The sequence below is a fragment of the Schistocerca cancellata genome, chromosome 2 (assembly GCF_023864275.1).
Source record: "Schistocerca cancellata isolate TAMUIC-IGC-003103 chromosome 2, iqSchCanc2.1, whole genome shotgun sequence".
Classification (NCBI taxonomy): domain Eukaryota; kingdom Metazoa; phylum Arthropoda; class Insecta; order Orthoptera; family Acrididae; genus Schistocerca; species Schistocerca cancellata.
Genome location: NC_064627.1, coordinates 341,708,762 through 341,734,364, shown reverse-complemented (window position 1 = coordinate 341,734,364; position 25,603 = coordinate 341,708,762). Strand labels below are relative to the sequence as shown.

Here is a 25,603-nt window from a genome sequence, read left to right as displayed (position 1 = left end):
GCAGCATCGGTGCTTAAAATTCTTCTTGGAAAGATTATTTTCAATAAAACTCACAATGTAAGATGCTTCTTGCCCTGAAGCTTTTTAGCATTCTTTTTCATGGCAAAGGCAGTCTTTTGCAAATGTCTGTAACCCTTCAAAAACAGTTACTCCGTGAAGTTTGCATTGGTAATATAATAATGTTCTGTTGCTTGGCTTGTCTCATAGCCATAGGGCTTCATGGTCATAACTCATGAATTTTTAATAATAAAAAATTTAAATGAATTCCTGATCCACAAAATCAGAATGTAAAATGTTTTTCAAGTTGGATTCTAGGTGCTGCATGTAAATAATGTACCCCAACAACAAATTAGAAGTTAAAAGCCATTCACTGTTCATTCAATTCTTGCACAACTTAAAGAACAGAGTGGTGAAAACCTACTTGCCGTAGCTATTCAGATCTAAAATGACTGAAGTTCCCTTATAGTGATTAAAAAACTCACAATAAATTTTAAATAAACCTACTTACACTCAAAAGTGCAAGTGCAAGTGTTCATAGTCCAATAAAGTATGTTCAGAACAGCACTATTCATGAGAAACACAAGTCTATCTGACACTCTGTGAATAAAAAAAAAAAATTAGGAAATATAATGTAATTGGACAGATAAAAAAGCTAATCACCAAGTGGCATGAGGAGAAAACACACATGAAGGTCTTGAAATCTGCAAACTTACAGAGCCAGGGGCTCCTCCTGGCAGAAGGGTTGAAGGGTCTTCACCCATCTTCCTTCTCCTTTAGTCTTTCTGCCAGAAGAAGGAGCCTGTGGCTTTGAAAGCATGCAGATGTTAATACTGTATGTGTTTTCTCCTGCCACTGTCTGGTGAGTAGATTTTTTTCTGTCCAATTACACAACACTCAGTGAAGTAATTCTAAGTCTCGGCACCTGTGAAAATATGTAGAGCCCATGGTGAATAGTCTTCAAGACCAAAATTAGCGCTACTTGTGAAAATAACCAAGTTCAACTGCATGATCAACAGAGTTATTCTTAGTGTCAACTGCTGCAAAATATTCAGAGATCACACTGAACCACCGCAAAATTTACTGTAAATTCTTGTGGCTGCTGTTGAAAAATCTTCTAAGTCCATAAAATCGTACAGCCAAAACTGCCTGACAGAGAGGCACAGATCCTGCCTCTACTGTGTGCTGGTCTGACTGCCCAAAACAAAAATGGTGGCCCTCTTTTATAAGTGTGATCTCCCTAATTTCAGACCTACTGTGAATTTTTACGTCCATTAATTTTGACAGCATAGTAGATGGAGAGCAGTGACCGGATGCTTTAATTATGTTAAAATGAACAGTCGACGAGCTGCCAGCATCAGCCATAGGGGGCCAAAAATTCTGAAGATGGCTTGTACATAAGCCGAAACCATTTAATAAACAAATATTATTGTGATCTTGACTGTTCATTTTAACTTAAATTTTTACATCATTCAGCAGTAAGTAATTTCCCCTGTCTAAACTACAACTTTTGATACATGCATGCTACGTTAAAACTAGAGATGTCAGTAGAAGTGTGCTGAAGTGCTGATTACAGTGATATACAACTATAAATTTTTGGTTAAGTTGTTTGCTTACAGTCTTAATTAATGTGATTGCACATTTCAGATGGTGAACAATATTCAATTTTTGTTAAGTGTGCTGCGAATATTTACAGTTTACAATAAATGTCACCTCAGTTTTGCAGGAAACGATCTGCTCTTTCCATTGCTGCTATCCAAGTCCAACACACCTTTAATGGAATTTGAATTATCGACAAAACTATGAAACCTCATTATTCAATTGGGATTAGTAATTAAACAAAGAAAACTTAAAATTTAACATTGTTTATGATGCTTGCTTATGTTACCCATCACATGCTGCAGTGCTATTAATCTAGCTGTCTTGTGTAATAAATTATCTGCTTTTAATTAAACACCTGATCAACTACCTGCCCTTGGTTAGTTAAGTACATAAACAAACTTGTAAGTAGCTCACTCACTGCATCTTGATGAGCACTTTCATATTGCTGGTTGATCTCTTCTGTGATTAAATTATTACAATTGTTATTAGAGATAATGTATAAAGTCCATTACAGTTACAGATTTCTTGGCTCAGTAACAAATAAAGACATCATTTGCACTGTCAGTCTATATATCAGCAGAAATATCTCGCTCTGCTCTCAAAGTTGGCGCATTGTACTCTACTGTAAGTTTTATGGTTTGCCCAAGCTATAGTGGCAGTCATGACATCACATCTGGATGTCACCACAACTGTGACAGTCCCACACATTGGCGCTAGCTGTCTCACATAGGCACCATGTCCAACTGGCTCCTCCTTTGGAGCGTCAGAGTAGTGCACAGCCAGTGTCCATGCAGCAGTGCGCAAACTGCCACGCTGAACAAAAACTACCTACCTCTGATCGCTTTACTGTCTGTTTTATCAAATTTCAGATCCCTCTGTTTAAATGGGCATCCCTATTTGCCACTAGATAACTTCAGAGTGCCCTCAACATCACTTTACTTTTGTCGTCCGTTTCTGAATATATTTTCCTTTTTCTCTTCAGCAAACTCAATATTTATCACTATCCTTTAGTGTTGCATACTCTGCTTCATATTCTTGTCATCATCATATTCATCATCATATTCCGTGCTGTCATTAATTTTCAGTGCACATTTTTGTATGGTGGATAAGTAACAACAAATTGCAGCAGTCATTTCATTTATCATTCCACACACTATACACAGTGTAGTACAGATTGTTCCCATTGCTTTTTTTGAAAACAGCTCAATAAATGACTTCTGAGCTTTGTGTTCACAGCTTGTTGTTGAAAAGTAAACTCAGAAAATTCTCTCAAGCATTTCCAACTTTTTCTGTCATCTGAAAATGTTTTAAAAACTAACTTTCATCACGATTGGTTTCAAGTATTGCAGAGGCTATACCTGTATTTTGCTCAATTTGGCTTAATATTGCCATTTATCAATATTTTATCCAACTTGTTTAAGCCAACAACAAAGTTCACTTTTGGCAGGGTTCCAAAAGAGTCCAGTTGAATATGTTATAACATCTACAATGTTCTGGGAAAACAGTGGTCAAGGAAGTTAAATGTAAACATTGCTGTAGGGTCAGAAGCTGAATCAGCAGTTGTTCATATTGATCGAAGTAGAGCCCCAAAATTGTCCTGGAAGGAGAAATATTTATCACAACATGTAGTCCGCACCCCCCATATTATGCTTCCCACTTTTCATGGATATTATCTCCGTCCATACTTGTACAAACTATACTTCCAATTACATATCCAAAAGATGACACTCATATAGATGACATAAGTGTTGGCACAATGACATATGGAAATCCTGTCATGAGCATTTTTTTTACACTCCTAGAGATGTAATAACACCATTTGTATCTGTTCTGCAGTTATTGTTCAGCAGTCTGTGTGGAAATTATCCATTGTTGTGCATTTATGCTAACAAACCATGACAGAGTAATCTCAAAACAGTTACAGGAAATGATATTTAACAGAACAGAAATGTTCTTGAGAAGTTGTACTATATAAAACAGCAGCTTTTGCTTCTACATGCAGAAGTTACTGGAACTTTACTTGGATCTGTCTCTCCAGCACTTCCAGCGACACTGCAAGATCCTAGACCAGAATAACAACCAATGTCTTGCCTTCCCTCTCATAGAGTTGTCACCTTTTCACCATCCCCCTCTTTTCCCACCACCCTCCTTTTCCCTTTTCCCCATTTACTCATTTTTCTTTTCATTTTGTTCGTGTTCCCTTTCCCCTAGCTGGCATTGACTCCAAACCTCCATAATTCTCCCAGACTTTGCTTTACTGTAATATCCTTAAGACTATCTCTTTAAATGCACAGCACTTCTTGTATAATTTTTGCTGGCTTCCTTTTTTTGCCTGATTTTTAAATTTTACAGATGAAAACTGAACACACTTCCAAATGTATTCTCATTGCTCTTGTTGCAGGATTAATGAGCCAGGACATGATCCAGGATTTGGACAGAGCATATTGCATGAAGGTCAGTTGGTGTTCCATACACCACCATATGGATCCCAAGATGTTTCATTGCAGGAGCCAGCAAATGGATGGGAAATTAAACCAGGACCATTGAAGGTGTGTGTAATATGCTGGAAGTCTTTACTGAAATATTAGCAGTGATATGTTGTATTTTATTTTCTGCGCATTTAACATCTCTCTGTGGATGCAGATGCAAAGTTTTTAAAGTAAAGCTCAAGTTGTCAGATTGATATATATAGTATATTCGTCAGGTAGCAGAAGAAATGATAATGGTTTCAGTAAAGATGTTTGCTACAAAGAGAAAAAAAATCGTTCCTAGGAGTATGATGTGAAATTGAGAAGGAAACCAGAAAATATTATGATAATCGAATTAAGTTAATACTGGATAAGGAGGGTGGACTACTTGAGAAAGGAAGTTGTGACTGTGAATGTTTGTGTAGAAGGGGCTTCTCATCATTGTTATCCAGTTTATTTTGTGTCCAACTTTCCTAATTACATTTTAAATTACCATACCTTCCAATTTTGATGATAACTGTGAACTACTCCCCTAGAAATGAGTTATAGTACAGTTGGTCTCTGTAATTTAACTTTGTTGCTGCCCTCATCCAGTGAGAAATATCATTTTTTATGAGTAACGTTTCACAGTGTTGCTCTTATCCATCTGATACTTGTCTTTAGTCTTAGCTTCTCTGATGGTTTCAATATCTACGTTATTGTGTTAGAGTGAGTCTTCTTTTTTAGACTCCATTTGTGTTACATGATATCCTGCTAGCATACTTTTGTGGGAAGCATGTATGTTCAGCTCTGTATTTTTTTTTCCAAATATCTATTTTTGGTACTAAATGTTTTTTGTGTGTTTTATTACAAAGGTTGTGGCAGCAATGGAGCGCAGCAGTGAAAGTCCTAATCTGGTTGCTGAACGTTTTTGTTCTGAAGCAAAGGACAGTTCTGTGGGTGCTAACAGTAGTTCGAGGTTGAGCACTGCATCACCCAGCCCCGTTAGTACATACAGTGACAAACGTGGACTCGGTCGTCGCTTCTCATACACCTCAAGTGGGCCTAATAGGTAGAAATGTGTTAACAGCTTTTCATATTTGTAAAATGTGTGTACCTTCTAGAGGATTGAGTGAAATAGAAGTTACAAAAGAGGAACTGAAAATGCCGGATTATACATGCTTATTTAGCACATTATTACTACTGTGGATCTGAATATTTGCTGTTAGTCCAGCACTTCTTCTGGCTTTTTGTGTTTCTCATAATTATGAATTTGGGTAAACGTTTTCATTCATCCAGCATGTGCACGTCTTTTCATTTTTCTCTTACATTTCTATTCCTGTAGCATGAGGAATACATTTGTTTTAAAAGTTCCAAAGTCCAGTTGTTTGTCTGTGCGCCCAGTTTTTGTTTGTGTGTCTCTCCTTCAAAATCTTTCATCAGTTACTAAATAGATATTTACTTGCAAACTAAAGTGATACTAATACTCACTTTTGACTTTATTAAAGATACATTTAAAATGATTGTCAGTTGTTCTGATGATTATTTTGTGTTTATGTTTCCAGAGATAACTATACATAATGGAAACTAGTGTCAGTGTATAAAAATAATTATTTATTGTGTTCTTGTGTACAACGTTCTGAATTTCGATCCACTGTGCAGGGCTAGTGCTAGCTGTCATCAGGCAGTCCCATACTCCCGACTTGTGGACAACAGCCCTACGCTGCTGTTGCCTCCTAAATTGGACAGTGACTCAAAGCTACACCATCCAGAAAGTAGCAAGTCAATCCTAAGTGTCCCTGAGACAGAGGCACCTCCAAAGAGCAGTGTTTCTGATTCCCGGTTGGCTGTTGATTATTTCACAACAGATGAAGAAACCCAACAGTCCACTTCTGAGGTAATGCTACTGCACCTGTATCAAATGCTGTTTTCAATTCACCATATTTTTTGTATATGTTTCACTGTGCTTGAAATTTACCATAGTGTATTAAAAGAAGGAAAATTGACATTATTTAATTTATCTTTATAGAAAGGAATACTTTTATAGGAAACATGAGGCCCCCCACCCCCCTGACAGTTCTTTCATTTATTACTGTGTTACGTGTTATGAACTAGCTGGCACAGTTTTGTTTGAATAGAATTTGTTTTCTATCACTATTCCATTATTCTCCCTACCTCTCACAATTAAATGAAGTTAGGCAATACATCTTGTTGAAACTTTATATCCAACAATATGATGAGACCTGAAGAGGTGACTGCATGATAGAGATGAATGGTGGTAATGGGCCATAATTTGACATTCAGTATTTATCTGGTTATAAGAAGAGGTATTTTTCCAAACTCATCATTTGGAAAATACATAATTTTATGAAGTCCTCAGTGGTACCTATGGTGGAGAAGGTCGACTTTGTTGCGGCATTGGTGGCAGAAGAGCAAATCTATAGTGTATGTACTCCAGAGGAGCAGCTACAGAAGGTGTCTGACCCCATGTTGGAGGCAGCCTAATTTAAACCTGGCAGAAGGTATAAAATGCATTACGGTAGGCCTGTATAAAGGAGGCCTGTATAAAATGCATTATGGTAGACCCTGGTGGGAGTCTGGTTGGTCAGACATTGTTGCAACTCTTGGGTAAGTGCCACAAGTCAGATTATCTGAAATGCTAAGGTGTCCCCTGCAGGTGACCTGTGTTGGTCTCACCCACCCAGTGGGAGAAGAGAGTGAGAGATACCAAACCAAGGATCAGTTTGGCTAAAGAAGCAAGTCCAAAATAAATAATTACATATTGCTTCTTGGAACGCTAGGGCTTTGACAAGCTGTAGTTGGAAACTGGCAGAAACCTAAAATCTCATCATGTCAGTTTTAGCCTGCTTGCTAAAAATACACTGGAAAGGATGGAAATCCAGAAGCTCTGGGGAAGTGTGTAAGTTGATCTATCATGGAAGAAATAATAGCGAAGTTGTTGCTATTGTAGTGAATGAAAAATTCCACAACCACGTACCAATTTTACATTGATATTCTATTCATGTCATGTCTTTGCTCATTGACACCCCAGATCATTGAATTCATATTTTTTCCAAGTGTATTTTGCAGACAGGATGTAATGAAACAGCTAAGACACATTCTGGAATAAGTTCGAAAATTCTGTTGTGACATGTAGTGAGAAAGGTGTATTTATACTGTGTGGGAATCTTAATGGGCATATTGCAGTACCAGTGAGGAGTATTTGTGCCATGGAAATTTTGGCTATGGTGTGAGGAATGAAGACAGGTACAGAATCCTAGAATTCTTGGAAACAAATGACATAGGTAGTACCAATACCTTTTTTTAAGAAACATACATCACACCTGATCACTTACACTGGTGGTGGGCACAATACCCAGAATGACTATATATTGCTCCGCAGATGTGATTATGCAATTGTCACAGGCACTAAGATCGTGCCATGTGAATGCCTAGCACCTTAACGTAAACTGCTAGGTACTAACCTTCATGTGAAAGGCCACGCCAAAACCAAATGATGGAAGCTACAAGGACTTAAAATGGCCATCAATGAAAAGACTGTCTTCCCTCCCATTGATTCTGCTCGTATTGACCACACTTGGTCACTGTTTGACAATTTCTTATCTAGTATGGCTCAAACTGAGCTTGGTATAACACAGCCAGGTTCGCACAGAATTGATAAACAGATGTGGTTGTGGACAAAGTAAAAGAAAAAATCATGCAAAAAAATCAGCTTTCAATTAAAGCTTCCTATAATGATGAAAACCTTCAGCATCACAATGCCACCAAACAGGCTGCAAAACAAGCAGTTGCAGAGGACAAAGAAAACTACCTACAGCATTTATATAACCAACTAACAACTAAAGAAAGGGAAAAAAATCTTCTACTCACTGGCCTGAGCACAGTGTAAGGTAGGTCAGAATATAAAACACCACACATGTGTAAAAGATAAGAATGGTCTGTGGCTCATGAAACCAACACAATTCTGGGACAGTGGTGACAGTATTTAACTGAAATATAATTATTAAATTACCTCATCCACCAATGCCAAAAGGCAGTGTCATGATTGTGTCAGCTCTCTGTATCACAGCAGATAATGTCAAAGCTGCCATTCATAACATGAGAAATGAAAAGGATCCAGGACCAGATGACTTCCTGCAGACCTATGAAAAATTGAGGAGCTGAACGACAAAGCGATCACCCGACTCACAGAATTCTTCAACTCTGTCATTTATTCTGGCCATATACCCACCAATTGGTCATGTGGTATAATAGTACCTATTTTTAAGTGCAATGGTGACTCTGCTGAATACACAACTACCATCCAAACTGGCTCTTCTTTCTCACTAATGAAAGATGCAATTTTTGCTGTGTACCAGCTGATGGAGAAAAATCGGCCAGTGGGAGAATTCTGGGTGGCTAAATTGTAAAATCAGTCTTGAAGCATATTTAACTTTGTTGTTGTTGTTGTGGTCTTCAGTCCTGAGACTGGTTTGATGCAGCCTTCCATGCTACTCTATCGTGTGCAAGCTTCATCATCTCCCAGTACCTACTGCAACGTACATCCTTCTGTATCTGTTTAGTGTATTCATCTCTTGGTCTCCCTCTACGATTTTTACCCTCCTTGCTGCCCTCCAATACTAAATTGATGATCCCTTGATGCCTCAGAACATGTCCTACCAACCGATCCCTTCTTCTAGTCAAGTTGTGCCACAAACTTCTCTTCTCCCCAATCCTATTCAATACCTCCTCATTAGTTATATGATCTACCCATCTAATTTTCAGCATTCTTCTGTAGCACCACATTTCGAAAGCTTCTATTCTCTTCTTGTCCAAATGCTAGAAATGTAGGTTTGCCTTTCCTTAATCTAGCTTCTAAGGTAATTCGTAGGGTCAGTATTGCCTCATGTGTTCCAATATTTCTACGGAATCCAAACTGATCTTCCCCGAGGTAGGCTTCTACCAGTTTTTCCATTCACCTGTAAAGATTTCGCGTTAGTATTTTGCATCAGTGACTTATTAAACTGATAGTTTGGTAATTTTCACATCAGTCAACACCTGCTTTCTTTGGGATTGGAATTATTATATTCTTGAATGAGATTTTCACTCTGCAGCGGAGTGTGCGCTGATATGAAACTTCCTGGCAGATTAAAACTGTGTGCCCGACCGAGACTCGAACTCGGGACCTTTGCCTTTCGCGGGCAAGCGCTCTACCATCTGAGCTACCGAAGCACGACTCACGCCCGGTACTCACAGCTTTACTTCTGCCAGTACCTCGTCTCCTACCTTCCAAACTTTACAGAAGCTCTCCTGCGAACCTTGCAGAACTAGCACTCCTGAAAGAAAGGATATTGCGGAGACATGGCTTAGCCACAACCTGGGGGATGTTTCCAGAATGAGATTTTCACTCTGCAGCGGAGTGTGTGCTGATATGAAACTTCCTGGCAGATTAAAACTGTGTGCCCGACCGAGACTCGAACTCGGGACCTTTGCCTTTCGCGGGCAAGCGCTCTACCATCTGAGCTACCGAAGCACGACTCACGCCCGGTACTCACAGCTTTACTTCTGCCAGTACCTCGTCTCCTACCTTCCAAACTTTACAGAAGCTCTCCTGCGAACCTTGCAGAACTAGCACTCCTGAAAGAAAGGATATTGCGGAGACATGGCTTAGCCACAGCCTGGGGGATGTTTCCAGAATGAGATTTTCACTCTGCAGCGGAGTGTGCGCTGATATGAAACTTCCTGGCAGATTAAAACTGTGTGCCCGACCGAGACTCGAACTCGGGACCTTTGCCTTTCGCGGGCAAGCGCTCTACCATCTGAGCTACCGAAGCACGACTCACGCCCGGTACTCACAGCTTTACTTCTGCCAGTACCTCGTCTCCTACCTTCCAAACTTTACAGAAGCTCTCCTGCGAACCTTGCAGAACTAGCACTCCTGAAAGAAAGGATATTGCGGAGACATGGCTTAGCCACAGCCTGGGGGATGTTTCCAGAACGAGATTTTCACTCTGCAGCGGAGTGTGCGCTGATATGAAACTTCCTGGCAGATTAAAACTGTGTGCCCGACCGAGATCTGAACTCGGGACCTTTGCCTTTCACGGGCAAGCGCTCTACCATCTGAGCTACCGAAGCACGACTCACGCCCGGTACTCACAGCTTTACTTCTGCCAGTACCTCGTCTCCTACCTTCTAAACTTTACAGAAGCTCTCCTGCAAACCTTGCAGAACTAGCACTCCTGATAGAAAGGATATTGCGGAGACATGGCTTAGCCACAGCCTGGGGGATGTTTCGAGAATGAGATTTTCACTCTGCAGCGGAGTGTGCGCTGATATGAAACTTCCTGGCAGATTAAAACTGTGTGCCCGACCGAGACTCGAACTCGGGACCTTTGCCTTTCGCGGGCAAGCGCTCTACCATCTGAGCTACCGAAGCACGACTCACGCCCGGTACTCACAGCTTTACTTCTGCCAGTACCTCGTCTCCTACCTTCCAAACTTTACAGAAGCTCTCCTGCGAACCTTGCAGAACTAGCACTCCTGAAAGAAAGGATATTGCGGAGACATGGCTTAGCCACAGCCTGGGGGATGTTTCCAGAATGAGATTTTCACTCTGCAGCGGAGTGTGCGCTGATATGAAACTTCCTGGCAGATTAAAACTGTGTGCCCGACCGAGACTCGAACTCGGGACCTTTGCCTTTCGCGGGGAAGCGCTCTACCATCTGAGCTACCGAAGCACGACTCACGCCCGGTACTCACAGCTTTACTTCTGCCAGTACCTCGTCTCCTACCTTCCAAACTTTACAGAAGCTCTCCTGCGAACCTTGCAGAACTAGCACTCCTGAAAGAAAGGATATTGCGGAGACATGGCTTAGCCACAGCCTGGGGGATGTTTCCAGAATGAGATTTTCACTCTGCAGCGGAGTGTGCGCTGATATGAAACTTCCTGGCAGATTAAAACTGTGTGCCCCACCGAGACTCGAACTCGGGTCCTTTGCCTTTCGCGGGCAAGCGCTCTACCATCTGAGCTACCGAAGTACGACTCACGCCCGGTACTCACAGCTTTACTTCTGCCAGTACCTCGTCTCCTACCTTCCAAACTTTACAGAAGCTCTCCTGCGAACCATGCAGAACTAGCACTCCTGAAAGAAAGGATATTGCGGAGACATGGCTTAGCCACAGCCTGGGGGATGTTTCCAGAATGAGATTTTCACTCTGCAGCGGAGTGTGCGCTGATATGAAACTTCCTGGCAGATTAAAACTGTGTGCCCGACCGAGACTCGAACTCGGGACCTTTGCCTTTCGCGGGCAAGCGCTCTACCATCTGAGCTACCGAAGCACGACTCACGCCCGGTACTCACAGCTTTACTTCTGCCAGTACCTCGTCTCCTACCTTCCAAACTTTACAGAAGCTCTCCTGCGAACCTTGCAGAACTAGCACTCCTGAAAGAAAGGATATTGCGGAGACATGGCTTAGCCACAGTCTGGGGGATGTTTCCAGAATGAGATTTTCACTCTGCAGCGGAGTGTGCGCTGATATGAAACTTCCTGGCAGATTAAAACTGTGTGCCCGACCGAGACTCGAACTCGGGACCTTTGCCTTTCGCGGGCAAGCGCTCTACCATCTAAGCTACCGAAGCACGACTCACGCCCGGTACTCACAGCTTTACTTCTGCCAGTACCTCGTCTCCTACCTTCTAAACTTTACAGAAGCTCTCCTGCGAACCTTGCAGAACTAGCACTCCTGAAAGAAAGGATATTGCGGAGACATGGCTTAGCCACAGCCTGGGGGATGTTTCCAGAATGAGATTTTCACTCTGCAGCGGAGTGTGCGCTGATATGAAACTTCCTGGCAGATTAAAACTGTGTGCCCGACCGAGACTCGAACTCGGGACCTTTGCCTTTCGCGGGCAAGCGCTCTACCATCTGAGCTACCGAAGCACGACTCATGCCAGGTACTCACAGCTTTACTTCTACCAGTACCTTGTCTCCTACCTTCCAAACTTTACAGAAGCTCTCCTGCGAACCTTGCAGAACTAGCACTCCTGAAAGAAAGGATATTGCGGAGACATGGCTTAGCCACAGCCTGGGGGATATTTCCAGAATGAGATTTTCACTCTGCAGCGGAGTGTGCGCTGATATGAAACTTCCTAGCAGATTAAAACTGTGTGCCCGACCGAGACTCGAACTCGGGACCTTTGCCTTTCGCAGGCAAGAGCTCTACCATCTGAGCTACCGAAGCACGACTCACACCCGGTACTCACAGCTTTACTTCTGCCAGTACCTCGTCTCCTACCTTCCAAACTTTACAGAAGCTCTCCTGCGAACCATGCAGAACTAGCACTCCTGAAAGAAAGGATATTGCGGAGACATGGCTTAGCCACAGCCTGGGGGATGTTTCCAGAATGAGATTTTCACTCTGCAGCGGAGTGTGCCCTGATATGAAACTTCCTGGCAGATTGAAACTGTGTGCCCGACCGAGACTCGAACTCGGGACCTTTAATTTTCGCGGGCAAGCGCTCTACCATCTGAGCTACCGAAGCACGACTCACGCCCGGTACTCACAGCTTTACTTCTGCCAGTACCTCGTCTCCTACCTTCTAAACTTTACAGAAGCTCTCCTGCGAACCTTGCAGAACTAGCACTCCTGAAAGAAAGGATATTGCGGAGACATGGCTTAGCCACAGCCTGGGGGATGTTTCGAGAATGAGATTTTCACTCTGCAGCGGAGTGTGCGCTGATATGAAACTTCCTGGCAGATTAAAACTGTGTGCCCGACCGAGACTCGAACTCGGGACCTTTGCCTTTCGCGGGCAAGCGCTCTACCATCTGAGCTACCGAAACACGACTCACGCCCGGTACTCACAGCTTTACTTCTGCCAGTACCTCGTCTCCGCAATATCCTTTCTTTCAGGAGTGCTAGTTCTGCAAGGTTCGCAGGAGAGCTTCTGTAAAGTTTAGAAGGTAGGAGACGAGGTACTGGCAGAAGTAAAGCTGTGAGTACCGGGTGTGAGTCGTGCTTCGGTAGCTCAGATGGTAGAGCGCTTACCCGCGAAAGGCAAAGGTCCCGAGTTCGAGTCTCAGTCGGGCACACAGTTTTAATCTGCCAGGAAGTTTCATATCAGCGCACACTCCGCTGCAGAGTGAAAATCTCATTCTGGAAACATCCCCCAGGCTGTGGCTAAGCCATGTCTCCGCAATATCCTTTCTTTCAGGAGTGCTAGTTCTGCAAGGTTCGCAGGAGAGCTTCTGTAAAGTTTGGAAGGTAGGAGATGAGGTACTAGCAGAAGTAAAGCTGTGAGTACCGGGCGTGAGTCGTGCTTCGGTAGCTCAGATGGTAGAGCGCTTGCCCGCGAAAGGCAAAGGTCCCGAGTTCGAGTCTCGGTCGGGCACACAGTTTTAATCTGCCAGGAAGTTTCATATCAGCGCACACTCCGCTGCAGAGTGAAAATCTCATTCTGGAAACATCCCCCAGGCTGTGGCTAAGCCATGTCTCCGCAATATCCTTTCTTTCAGGAGTGCTAGTTCTGCAAGGTTCGCAGGAGAGCTTCTGTAAAGTTTGGAAGGTAGGAGACGAGGTACTAGCAGAAGTAAAGCTGTGAGTACCGGGCGTGAGTCGTGCTTCGGTAGCTCAGATGGTAGAGCGCTTGCCCGCGAAAGGCAAAGGTCCCGTGTTTGAGTCTCGGTCGGGCACACAGTTTTAATCTGCCAGGAAGTTTCATATCAGCGCACACTCCGCTGCAGAGTGAAAATCTCATTCTGGAAACATGCCCCAGATTGTGGCTAAGCCATGTCTCCGCAATATCCTTTCTTTCAGGAGTGCTAGTTCTGCAAGGTTCGCAGGAGAGCTTCTGTAAAGTTTGGAAGGTAGGAGACGAGGTACTGGCAGAAGTAAAGCTGTGAGTACCGGGCGTGAGTCGTGCTTTGGTAGCTCAGATGGTAGAGCGCTTGCCCGCGAAAGGCAAAGGTCCCGAGTTCGAGTCTCGGTCGGGCACACAGTTTTAATCTGCCAGGAAGTTTCATATCAGCGCACACTGCGCTGCAGAGTGAAAATCTCATTCTGGAAACATCCCTCAGGCTGTGGCTAAGCCATGTCTCCGCAATATCCTTTCTTTCAGGAGTGCTAGTTCTGCAAGGTTCGCAGGAGAGCTTCTGTAAAGTTTGGAAGGTAGGAGACGAGGTACTGGCAGAAGTAAAGCTGTGAGTACCGGGCGTGAGTCGTGCTTCGGTAGCTCAGATGGTAGAGCGCTTGCCCGCGAAAGGCAAAGGTCCCGAGTTCGAGTCTCGGTCGGACACACAGTTTTAATCTGCCAGGAAGTTTCTTATTATATTCTTCTTGAAGTCTGAGGGTATATCACCTGTCTCATACATCTTGCTCACCAGATGGTAGAGTTTTGTCAGGACTGGCTCTCCCAAGGCTGTCAGTAGTTCTAATGGAATGTTGTCTACTCCCGGAGCCTTGTTTCGACTTAGGTCTTTCAGTGCTCTATGAAACTCTTCACGCAGTATCGTGTCTCCCATTTCATCTTCATCTACATCCTCTTCCATTTCCATAATATTGTCCTCAGTTACATCGCCCTTGTATAGATCCTCTACATACTCCTTTCACCTTTCTGCTTTCCCTTCTTTGCTTAGAACTGGGGTTCCAACTGAGCTCTTGATATTCCTACAGGTGGTTCTCTTTTCTCCAAAGGTCTCTTTAATTTTCCTGTAGTCAATATCTATCTTACCCCTAGTGAGATAAGCCTCTACATCCTTACATTTTTCCTCTAGCCATCCCTGCTTAGCCATTTTGCACTTCCTGTCGATCTCGTTTTTGAGACGTTTGTATTTCTTTTTGCCTGCTTCATTTAGTGCATCAGTTGTTAATTTACTTTCTTGTACTTGAGTAACTTGCAGCTGATTTAAACAGCTATGAACATTTATTATGTCAATGTGTCTAGTTCATTGTCAGTGTGGATAACCGAATTACTCTGAAACAAAATAACAGCTTCTCAATTGATCTATACATTGTAGAATGTACATTCTACCTTGGCAGTTCTTGACATCACCTACTCTGAGGTGCTCCTTCAGTGGTCCATGCGGTGTTGGAAGCTCCATGACATACTTTATGTGAAGGTGCCTGCAGGCAAAGTTCAACCACTGCACACTGCCCAAAGAATACCTCAAACAAACAACAGTACAACACAGACAAATATTGGTGCTAACATGTAATGTCATATGCAAAAATGCCGATGTCTGTGTTATTTGAAACATACCCAACAGAACATCAATAAACTACATGATTACCCGTTTATATATGGCTATGAAGGTACGGATAACTTATGAGAAAGATCCCGACTATAACTCTGCAAAAAATATGTACCCTTGCATTACTTCAGTCACCAGCTCAGCCCATCATCTCACTGTTGAAGGCCAGAGACAGTGTGGAATACCTAAATTATTGTTCCTGGTCACTATAAATGGAAATCTCAGATCAAGAAACCTAAATTCTCAGGAAGTTTTAAATCATAATAAATCATTGATTCCAAAAATGGACCCTATTCCTTCAGGAAGGTGCTATGAAAATGAAGAAGATTAATAGATGAGGAAGAAACCATGAGATGTAATGCAGCAAAACAAATACTTCTCTGGAAAAAAGTAAAACAAATAAAAAATAAATTAAAAACACCTAGATGATATTACTTTATTTTTACTAAGAGTGAAGTTTCCTGACAGTGGAGCCATCTTGTTATCTGATGGTATATTTTGCAGAAAATAACCAGATGTACCACAATGCTTTGTGTTGGAACACAGGAAGCCAGCCATAGACTAACAAACTTCATTGCATCAATGTAAAGCCAGTTGCTTTTGTAATTCTTGTCTGCCCCACTTCTGTTTCATTTTTTTGAGCTCTTTAAGATACCTTAAAACATTACAGCTTGCTATCAATATTTTATTTCTGAACTGATTGTAGAAATCAAAGCCAATATTCTTACAACAAGACATTAACAGTACCAATAGCAGGTATTTATTTTCGTATAAATTGATGATGATAAAAAAGTTAAGTGCATGTCATCTATTCAAATTCTGTCAGCATTAAACTTCCGTATCAGATTTCTTAAATTTTGATGGGTCCTCTGAACCTCTTCTCCTGAACATGAAAAATGACTTTCTGTTTCCATCAAAAGATTGTATTTTCTCTTTGTCTCATGATATTCAGTACAATTTGTATTCCACAAGCTTTCGTTAGATTCATAAATTCCTATCAGTTCCACAGTTTCTATGGCGACTTTTATTTCGACATCTTTTAAGGTGCTGCTTTCAGAGAGTGACTCTCAAACAATCTGCCGTTTGTATTTTGCAAGCTGCTGTCGGAGAGGACAGGACCTGGTTCAGCGACCCTTATACATTTGAAAGTTTTTCACTAGGAGGCCTTTTGAGAGCAATTTGCCAATATTTACTCTCAAGCGGACACACAGCTTAACACTTAATAATCTTATTTGAGAATTAAAACTTAAATTTGTGTTTTATGCATGTCATTCAAATTACTAAAGTAACAAATGACTATTGTCATCTAATCAAGCAATGGAAAATCCAGGATGGACTGTAACAGTATAATGAAAAGGGTAGTTGCTACTCACCACACACTTACACAAATGCAACTCTCTCTCTCTCTCTCTCTCTCTCTCTCTCTCTCTCTCTCTCTCTCACACACACACACACACACACACACACACACACACACACACACACACACACACACATGACCACAGTCTCTGGCAGCTGGAGCCAGACTGCGAGCAGCAGTGCCTTATGGGAGAGGCAACCGGATGGGGGTAAGGAGGAGGCTGGGGCGGGGTGGGGGAAGGATAGCAGGGTAGGGGTGGGGGGCGGTAAAGACCTGCTGGGAGCATGAAGGGATGAGATGGAGGGTAGGGCAGCTAGGTGCGTTTGGAAGGTTAGATGCAGGACGGAGGAGACAGGGTGGGTGTGGGTGGTGGAAAAGGAGAGAAGTAGAAAAACTGTGGGTGTGTTGGTGGAATGGTGTGTTGCTGGAATGGGAACAGGGAAGGCTCTAGGTGGGTAAGGACAAAGTTCGAGGCCAGGAGGGTTACGAGAATATAAGACATGTTGCAGGGAGAGTTCCCATCAACACAATTCAGAAAGCTGATGTTAATGGGAAGGATCCAGATGGCACAGGCTGTGAAGCAGTCATTGAGATGAAGGACGTCGTGTTGGGCGGCGTGCTCAGCAACAGGATGGTCCAGTTGTTTCTTGGCCACATTTCTTCTTTGTGGCAATTCATGCAGAAAGACAGCTTGTTAGTTGTCATGCCTACATAGAATGCAGCACAGTGGTTGTAGCACAGTGGTTGTAGCGTAGCGTGTAGACCATATGACAGCCTTGCCTTTGATTAGATGTGCGATGTTTATGAGGGGACTGGAGTAGGTGGTGGTGGTGGAAGGGTGTATGGGACAGGTCTTGCATTCAGGTCTATTACAGGGATATGAGCCATGAGGCAAGGAGTTGGGAGCAGAGGTTGTGTAGGGATGGCTCCAGCTGGCGGACTGTGTGTGTGTGTGTGTGTGTGTGTGTGTGTGTGTGTTTGTGTGTGTGTGTGTGTGTGTGTGTGTCGTGCGCGCGTGTGTGTGTGTGCGCGCGCACGCGCTGTCTATTTTTGACAAAGGCTTCGTTGCCCAAAATCTAGCTTTCCAACAATCTTTTTGTTGTGCCTGCCTGCAACTCAGCATCTCCACTATATGGTGAGTAGCAACTATCCTTTTCATTGTATTGTTGTCAACTAATATTATACAGGGTGATTCAAAAAGAATACCACAACTTTAGGAATTTACAACTCTGCAACGACGAAAGGCAGAGCTAAGCACTATCTGTCGGGGAATTAAGGGAGCTATAAAGTTTCATTTAGTTTTACATTTGTTCGCTTGAGGCGCTGTTGACTAGGCGTCAGCGTCAGTTGATGCTAAGATGGCGACCGCTCAACAGAAAGCTTTTTGTGTTATTGAGTACGGCAGAAGTGAATCGACGACAGTTGTTCAGCGTGCATTTCGAACGAAGTATGCTGTTAAACCTGCTGATAGGTGGTGTATTAAACGTTGGTATAAACAGTTTACAGAGAATGGGTGTTTGTGAAAAGGGAAAAGTTCTGGACGGCCGAGAACGAGTGATGAAAATGTAGCACGCATCCAGCAAGCATTTGTTCACAGCCCAGGAAAATCGACTCGCAGAGCTAGCAGAGAGCTGCAAATTCCACAATCAACTGTATGGAGAGTCCTACGAAAAAGGTTAGTTATGAAACCTGAACGTCAACTACCCGAGGCGATGGATCGGCCGCCAGGCAGCCCTTGAGAGAGCACTTCATCACTGGCCTCCAAGAAGCCCTGATCTTACCCCCTGCGATTTTTTCTTATGGGGGTATGTTAAGGATATGGTGTTTCGGCCACCTCTCCCAGCCACCATTGATGATTTGAAACGAGAAAGAACAGCAGCTATCCAGACTGTTACGCCTGATATGCTACAGAGAGTGTGGAACGAGTTGGAGTATCGGGTTGATATTGCTCGAGTGTCTGGAGGGGGCCATATTGAACATCTCTGAACTTGTTTTTGAGTGAAAAGAAACCTTTTTAAATACTCTTTGTAATGATGTATAACAGAAGGTTATATTATGTTTCTTTCATTAAATACACATTTTTAAAGTTGTGGTATTCTTTTTGAATCACCCTGTATTATGAACAAATTTTTTTCTTAACTCTAATGACAATGTAAATGCAAGTGTTTGTAAGCATAAAAGTACAGTTCTTCTAACGTAGTGTGGATACTTTAATGTGGGATCCAGCTGTGAGTGTAAACAAACAACATCTTTGATGATTGTTGGATGAGGAGTGGCACAGAGAGAGAAATCCCATCTCCCTCTCACAGAGCTGTCAGCCTGCAACCATAGGTTATCATTCTGTGAAAGCAGAACTGACACATGGTGATAGCAATTGCCAATCATTTTTTTAGGTTGTGGGAATTGTATTTGGACCCCACAATGAACCTAATGTAGCCTCATGTCTCTTTTCAAAATAATAAAAGAAAACATATCTAAAAAGAAAGGTGATGAGACTTACCAAACAAAAGTGCTGGCAGGTCGATAGACACACAAACAAACACAAACATACACACAGAATTCAAGCTTTTGCAACAAACGGTTGCTTCATCAGGAAAGAGGGAAGGAGAGGGAAAGACGAAAGGATGTGGGTTTTAAGGGAGAGGGTAAGGAATCATTCCAATCCCGGGAAAGGCCTTTACAAATGTCTGCTTGTGTCTGTGTACATGCGGATGGATATGTGTGTGTGTGCGAGTGTATACCTGTCCTTTTTTTCCCCCTAAGGTAAGTCTTTCCGTTCCCGGGATTGGAATGACTCCTTACCCTCTCCCTTAAAACCCACATCCTTTCGTCCTTCCCTCTCCTTCCCTCTTTCCTGACGAAGCAACCGTTTGTTGCAAAAGCTTGAATTTTGTGTGTATGTTTGTGTTTGTTTGTGTGTCTATCGACCTGCCAGCGCTTTTGTTTGGTAAGTCTCATCACCTTTCTTTTTAGATATATTTTTCCCACGTGGAATGTTTCCCTCTATTATATTCATATCATTAATAAAAGAAAACAGTTAGATAACACTCAACACAAAGCAAAGTGGAATATACAGAGCATTCAGCAATGACTACCACTATTGCTTGCTAATGTGGCAGTGTTGAAAACAAGGTAGTACAGGCCTGAACTCTACCAGTTTCATAGCTGACCACAATTCAAAACAGCCCCCTCCTTAAACTACCATGTTAAAGTGTCCACACGGTTAACTTCTACAATTTGTCATGCACATAATCCAAATTCTCTTACAGATATACGTTTCCTTGGTCGCTAATTTAGAGTTAGTATAAAAGATTGCATTCATTCTAGTGCAGTCATGAAATGTGAATTTCAGCCGCATTTTTGTGTTATTTCCATTTAAATTTTAATTTTCCTCCAAAATGTTCTTCAATGAACATAGTTGTTATCTGAAGATTGCTTTGTAGATGAGAATCAATTTATATGGGGTTTCCCAGGAGAAATGGTCAATATTCAGGGGTATGACATGAATGAGCGTTTGAAACAAAACACTTCATATGGAGATATGCCGTGTTCCGAATGGTTTCCAAGGTAGAACATACTTAATATACATTGTTTTTTTTATAAATTTTCTGTATTATTCAGTGCATTGTCAGGTTTACACATGTATAGCGGTTGGTAACCGTTACAGTGTACAAATTGTAACTTGAAAAATACAAATTTTCAACACATTCCCCTCTAAGTATTATTGTACATGTCGCATTACGGCTGTTGTACAGTTCACAGTAAATTATTGAATATTCCACTGTCAACTTCAATCCGTTTGTGCTCTCTTGGGAGAACATATTGTGTTGCTTCTCTGAGTGCCTCTGTATGATCCCTAATGAGGGCAGTAGTGTCCATGATGTAACCAAGCAGTTCATCTCCCATATTCAACTTTTGTTTGTGCACATAAGACTTCACCCAAACCCATACACAAAAATCTAGTGACATAAGGTCTGGCAATCATGGTAACTAGTTAATTGCTCTACCACAACCAATCCAGTGATCAGGGCTAGTGTGCCACTAGGCCCAAGACAAATGTACATTAAATGTGTTCTGTCTCAGAAACCATTTGGAATAGAACGTATGTCCATATGAAGTTTTTTGCTTCAAATGAGTGTTCCTGTTATATCCCTGAGTATGGACCATTCCTTCTGGGATGCCCTGTACATTAAATAAATTGTTGTAGAATGTTTAAAATTTTGTGTTCGCATTTTCAAAGTAAAATAAATAAATAAATAAATAAATAATCCAGACATAGAGCAACAAATGAACATATTAACAGAATAATACTGATTACATTTTATTGTGTAATAGCAGAATCCTTAGGTGACACAGTAGCGCTATAGGTGTTGGTTATTATATGCCTTGGAGTTTTCTCCAGATGATACAGGCTGACATAATTTTAAGAATTATGAATTATGAGTTGATCAGCATTTTTGCACTCTGTTTCTGATGGGAAAGAGGAGAATTGGGGGAGGAAGGGGTGGAGGAAAAGATGGATGAGTGCTGGAAGGGAGAGGTAGCAAGGGAATGGGTTGTAAATGTGGCACTGCTGAGGCTCTTCTTGGTGCAGAAATGAGAGGTGTTATCATAGTGGAGGTGTGGATTGGATTGGGTTGGGTCAGGTTGGGTTGAGTTGGGACAGGAGGGGATGGGGAGGGGGAGGGGAGGGGTGGGGTCAGGTGAGGGAGCATGGCCCTAATCCTCCCCCACTCCTACAAAACCAGTTGTAGTGACAAAAGTCACACCCTTATTATACAATATCACCCCATACTGGAACAACGGAACCACAACCTTTACCAGAGCTTCAATTATCTTTCATTGTGCCCAGAAATGAGAAATATCCTACCTTGAATCCACCTTACATTTCCTAGAGTTGTATTCCAACACTCATCCAATCTATGAAATATCCTGATCCATCCTTATGCCACACCTACTCACAACCCCTTGGCCTGTAGAAGATCCAGTTGCAAAACCTGCCATAGGCACCAACCCACCATATCTATTCTAATCTTGTCACAGGGGTATCCTACCCTATCAGAGGCACAACGGTGTGTCATAAGACCCATGCCATATACACTTCTGCTGTAACATCTGCACAGCTTATTATGTGGGTACTGCCACAAATCTACTGGCTATCTGAGTGAATGGCCACTGCCAGAAAGTGGCTAACAGTGGAAAAATGTGTTGCTGAACATAATATGTTTCACTGTAATGGCAGCTTCACAGTCTGTGCCATCTGGATCTACGTCTGTACCAGCTTTTCTTTATTATGTCTGCGGGATACTTCTTTCGGCACATATTTCTGTTTCGCTGTCCTTCTGGCCTAACTGTCCGCTACTCTGGTGCTGCACCCATCTCCATCCTTGATGCCATGCCGCTCCCCCTCCCCCTCTTCTACCCCCTACCCATCCAACTTGATCTCATAAATATACACAATATAACTGTAATGAGTAAAAATACAACGTATTTGTAAATTGTTTGTGTAACGTATTCTGAAAAATTTTAATATTCTTTGTTTGTTTGCAGCAGCATGATGCAGCAGTACCAAATGTTTCATCAGAATCACGCCAGTCATTAACTGCTGATGCAGCTGAAGAAATACTGTGCAAAGAAGTCCAGCGAACAGTTTCAATGAGCAGTGAGAATCACTCTGAAGCATTTTACTCTGCTGATGAAGAAACTGGTGCCACAGCCAGTCGCACATCTTCTCTGAGGCATTCTGTCAACCTGCCTCGGCGTGATAGTAGCAGTAGTGCCACAACGTAAGAAAGACCTCATGTAATCCAATCTATGTTGGCTTTGTAATACAGTGGAACCTCACAGAGCAAGCATAATTCATTCAAGAATCTTACTCATATAGTGCGAAACACTCATAATTGAAACAATTTATCTTACATAAATTAATGTAAAATACAATAATGTGTTCCATGAAGATAAAGTACTAAAAGTTTTATCTTATTCATGCCACTTATTCAAAGAAAATTATATGTACAGTATTGTTACTTTATTATTCATAATACATAACTAATTCGTTTTTACTAGGAAGTGACCTATAGTCATTTGTTTATGCCAACGCTTCAACAATTGGCGAAAATGCGATACAGTGTTATCATCAAATAAATTTATAGTGCACATAGCCACTTTTTTATTGGGATGATGTATAATGTAACCGATTCCCATGCTTTCAGCATTTCTCTTGTTGCACCAGAAGATTGCAGCTTTGCTGTTACCACCACCACCACCATCTCCTCCTCCTCCTCCTCCTCCTCCTCCTCTTATTCTTACTCCTCCTTTGGAGAAGTCCTCTCCATGACTTCCTGCTGTGGAACACACTGCAATTCAATAAGCTCTTTGATGGTCATTTCTTGGCTGTGATCTTCCATAAGCTCATCGATATCATTGTTATGCACTTCTAGTCCCATGCTCTTGGCCAAAGGTATAGTCTTGTTGACTACTAGCTCCACAGGTACCTCAAATGCCCCAGAGTCACATTCAACTACACACACTAGCCAAAGCTTCTACCGAGCGGAAGTGGGAGTTCTTTTGGTAACCCATTCCTAAGCCTTGTCAATCATCTTGATGCAGCAGTGATGTTGAAGTGATATTTCCAAAACTCTCTGAGAGTGAGATTGGCAGCTTAGGTCAACTCAAAGCAATGCTCGAAGAGTGCTTAAGTGTAGACCTTCTTAAAGTAGAAATAATCTGCTGGTCAATAGGCTGGAGTAACAGAGTGGTGTTGGGAAACAGCAATTGGATCTTGATGAATTGAAATTCTTCAAGGAGGTAGTCTTGTAGGCCTGGAGAATGGGCAAGGGCATTGCCCGAAACAAGCAAGACATGGAGTGGCAGATTCATCTCAAGCAAATATTTCTTCACCAAAGGACCAAACACTTCATTGATTCAATCACAAAAAGACCACTTGTCATCCAAGCCTTGTTGTTGGACCTCCACATCACATTTAACCAGCTTTTCTGGACTTTATACTTCTTGAAGGCTCATGGAGTTTCTGAATGGTAAACAAGCAGCAGTTTAACTTTCACATCGTTGCTTGCATTGGCACTGAATAGCAGTCTGAGACGGTCTTTCATTGGCTCGTGACCAGACAATGCATTCTTCTCTGCTGTTACAAAGATACGCTTCAACACCTTTTTCCAGAATAGACCCATCTCATCACAATTAGAATCCTGTTGGGGCAGATAATACTCAGAATCTATGAGCAATGGCAAATAACCCACAGAATCTACGAGCATCTTGAAGTTGCTAATGAAGTACTCTGCTGCCTTTGTGTTAGAGCTGGCTGCTTTTCCGTGCCCCACAGTGCTGCGGATGCCGGTTCTTCTCTGAAACTTCTCAAACCACCCCCAGCTTCCCTTAAATTCTTCTTTGACCGCTGATGATCCTGGCATCTTCTAAACGAGGTTGGCAAAAATCATTCTCGCCTTACCACAAATGATGTTCTTGTTAATAGTCACATTGCAATTGCTTTTCATTTAGCCATGTAAGGAGCAACGTTTTGACATCGTCCAGAATACGAAACCGTTGTTTAGATACTCTTGTCATTCCCTTTGAAGCATCTATCTCCTTAATTTTGTCCTTATTCTTGAGGACAGTCCAAATAGAATGAGATTTTCACTCTGCAGCGGAGTGTTCACTGATATGAAACTTGCTGGCAGATTAAAACTGTGTCCCGGACCTAGACTCGAACTCGGGGCCTTTGCCTTTCGTGGACAAGTGCTCTACCAAAGGTCCTGAGTTCGAGTCTTGGTCCAGCACACAGTTTTAATCTGCCAGAAAGTTACAGCCCAAATAGTTAATGTAGACCGATTGTACGTGCGTGCTAAATCAGCAACACTCATTACACCATGTTTGCATTTTTCAGTGATTTTATGTTTAATTTCTAAGACCATTTTCATTCTCTTATGGACGTCTTCTTGTGGCTTTATCTCCAGAGACATTTCCATGAAGGTTATTAGAATTTGTAAACAAAAAAAAAAAAAACACTGCGTGAACACAAGTTCAGAAGAATGTGAGATCACAAGCCGCACTAAGATGGTAGCAGAAAGAGCGCTAAACCCAAACTGCAGTGTGTACTAAAGACATTGTTTATAAGCTGCTGCTGACAATGAAAAGTGTTTGTATTGTTTACTGTTTCCCCTGCCATACGTGAACGGCTTTTGATGTCACACAAAATCGTCATCACGTGTTATGCAAAACATCCCTCATTAAGTGAGTCATTATTTTATGATTTTTTCCCCTAATTGTGCGTTATGGGAAGTGCTTGTTAAGTGAGGTTCCACTGTAATGTGAAATGCTTACGTTAAGCTAGCTTGATGTATGTCATTCTTACAAAGATATTTTGCTTTTCTTAGTGGAAGAAAGAAATATTCGAGTGAACTTAATATCGTTCCTGCACCCACTGGTGTCACTTCTGTGGCAGCTGGTACAGTTGTAGTGAGCACAGAAGGAAGGGCAAGGCTATCTAGCCACCGTAGTGACCATGAAATTCATACACCAGAACATCGTAATCAGTATATGGTGAGTAATGTTTATATCCACTTGTACACTCTTCAAGCCCCTGTTTAACCCAGATTGGATGGTACTTCATTAGTCATTTACTCTCCTGTTAAATTCATGAACTAACAGTGGAAAAATTGAGAACATAACAACTGACAACTGCTTTGCTATTATGTGCATTCTAATCTCTCCTTATTGAGTGGAAGTAATATTTGCCATGTAGTGAACTGTACACAGACATATAAACAAGAAGAAGAAGATGGTGGCTCAGGTTATGAACTTGGGATGTTTACCAGGATGCACGTGTGTGGATGCTCCCACACTCGTGGGGGAGGAGAGAGAATGCATCATCAGTAAGGCGTGTATGGTAGTTGAGCTAATGACCTGTTCCATGAGTTTCCAATATACT

At 42.1% G+C, this 25,603-nt stretch overlaps 1 protein-coding gene across 1 annotated transcript in view; it reads left to right on the top strand.

Moving 5' to 3' along the window:
• LOC126161731 (transmembrane protein KIAA1109) overlaps positions 1–25,603 on the top strand; it is a 493,460-nt gene that overhangs the window by 160,211 nt on the left and 307,646 nt on the right. The window contains exons 25-29 of the mRNA XM_049917765.1: positions 4,001–4,148; positions 4,922–5,118; positions 5,709–5,943; positions 22,207–22,442; positions 25,050–25,215. Coding sequence (XP_049773722.1) covers positions 4,001–4,148; positions 4,922–5,118; positions 5,709–5,943; positions 22,207–22,442; positions 25,050–25,215 — 982 coding nt within the window. The remainder of the gene's footprint in view (positions 1–4,000; positions 4,149–4,921; positions 5,119–5,708; positions 5,944–22,206; positions 22,443–25,049; positions 25,216–25,603) is intronic.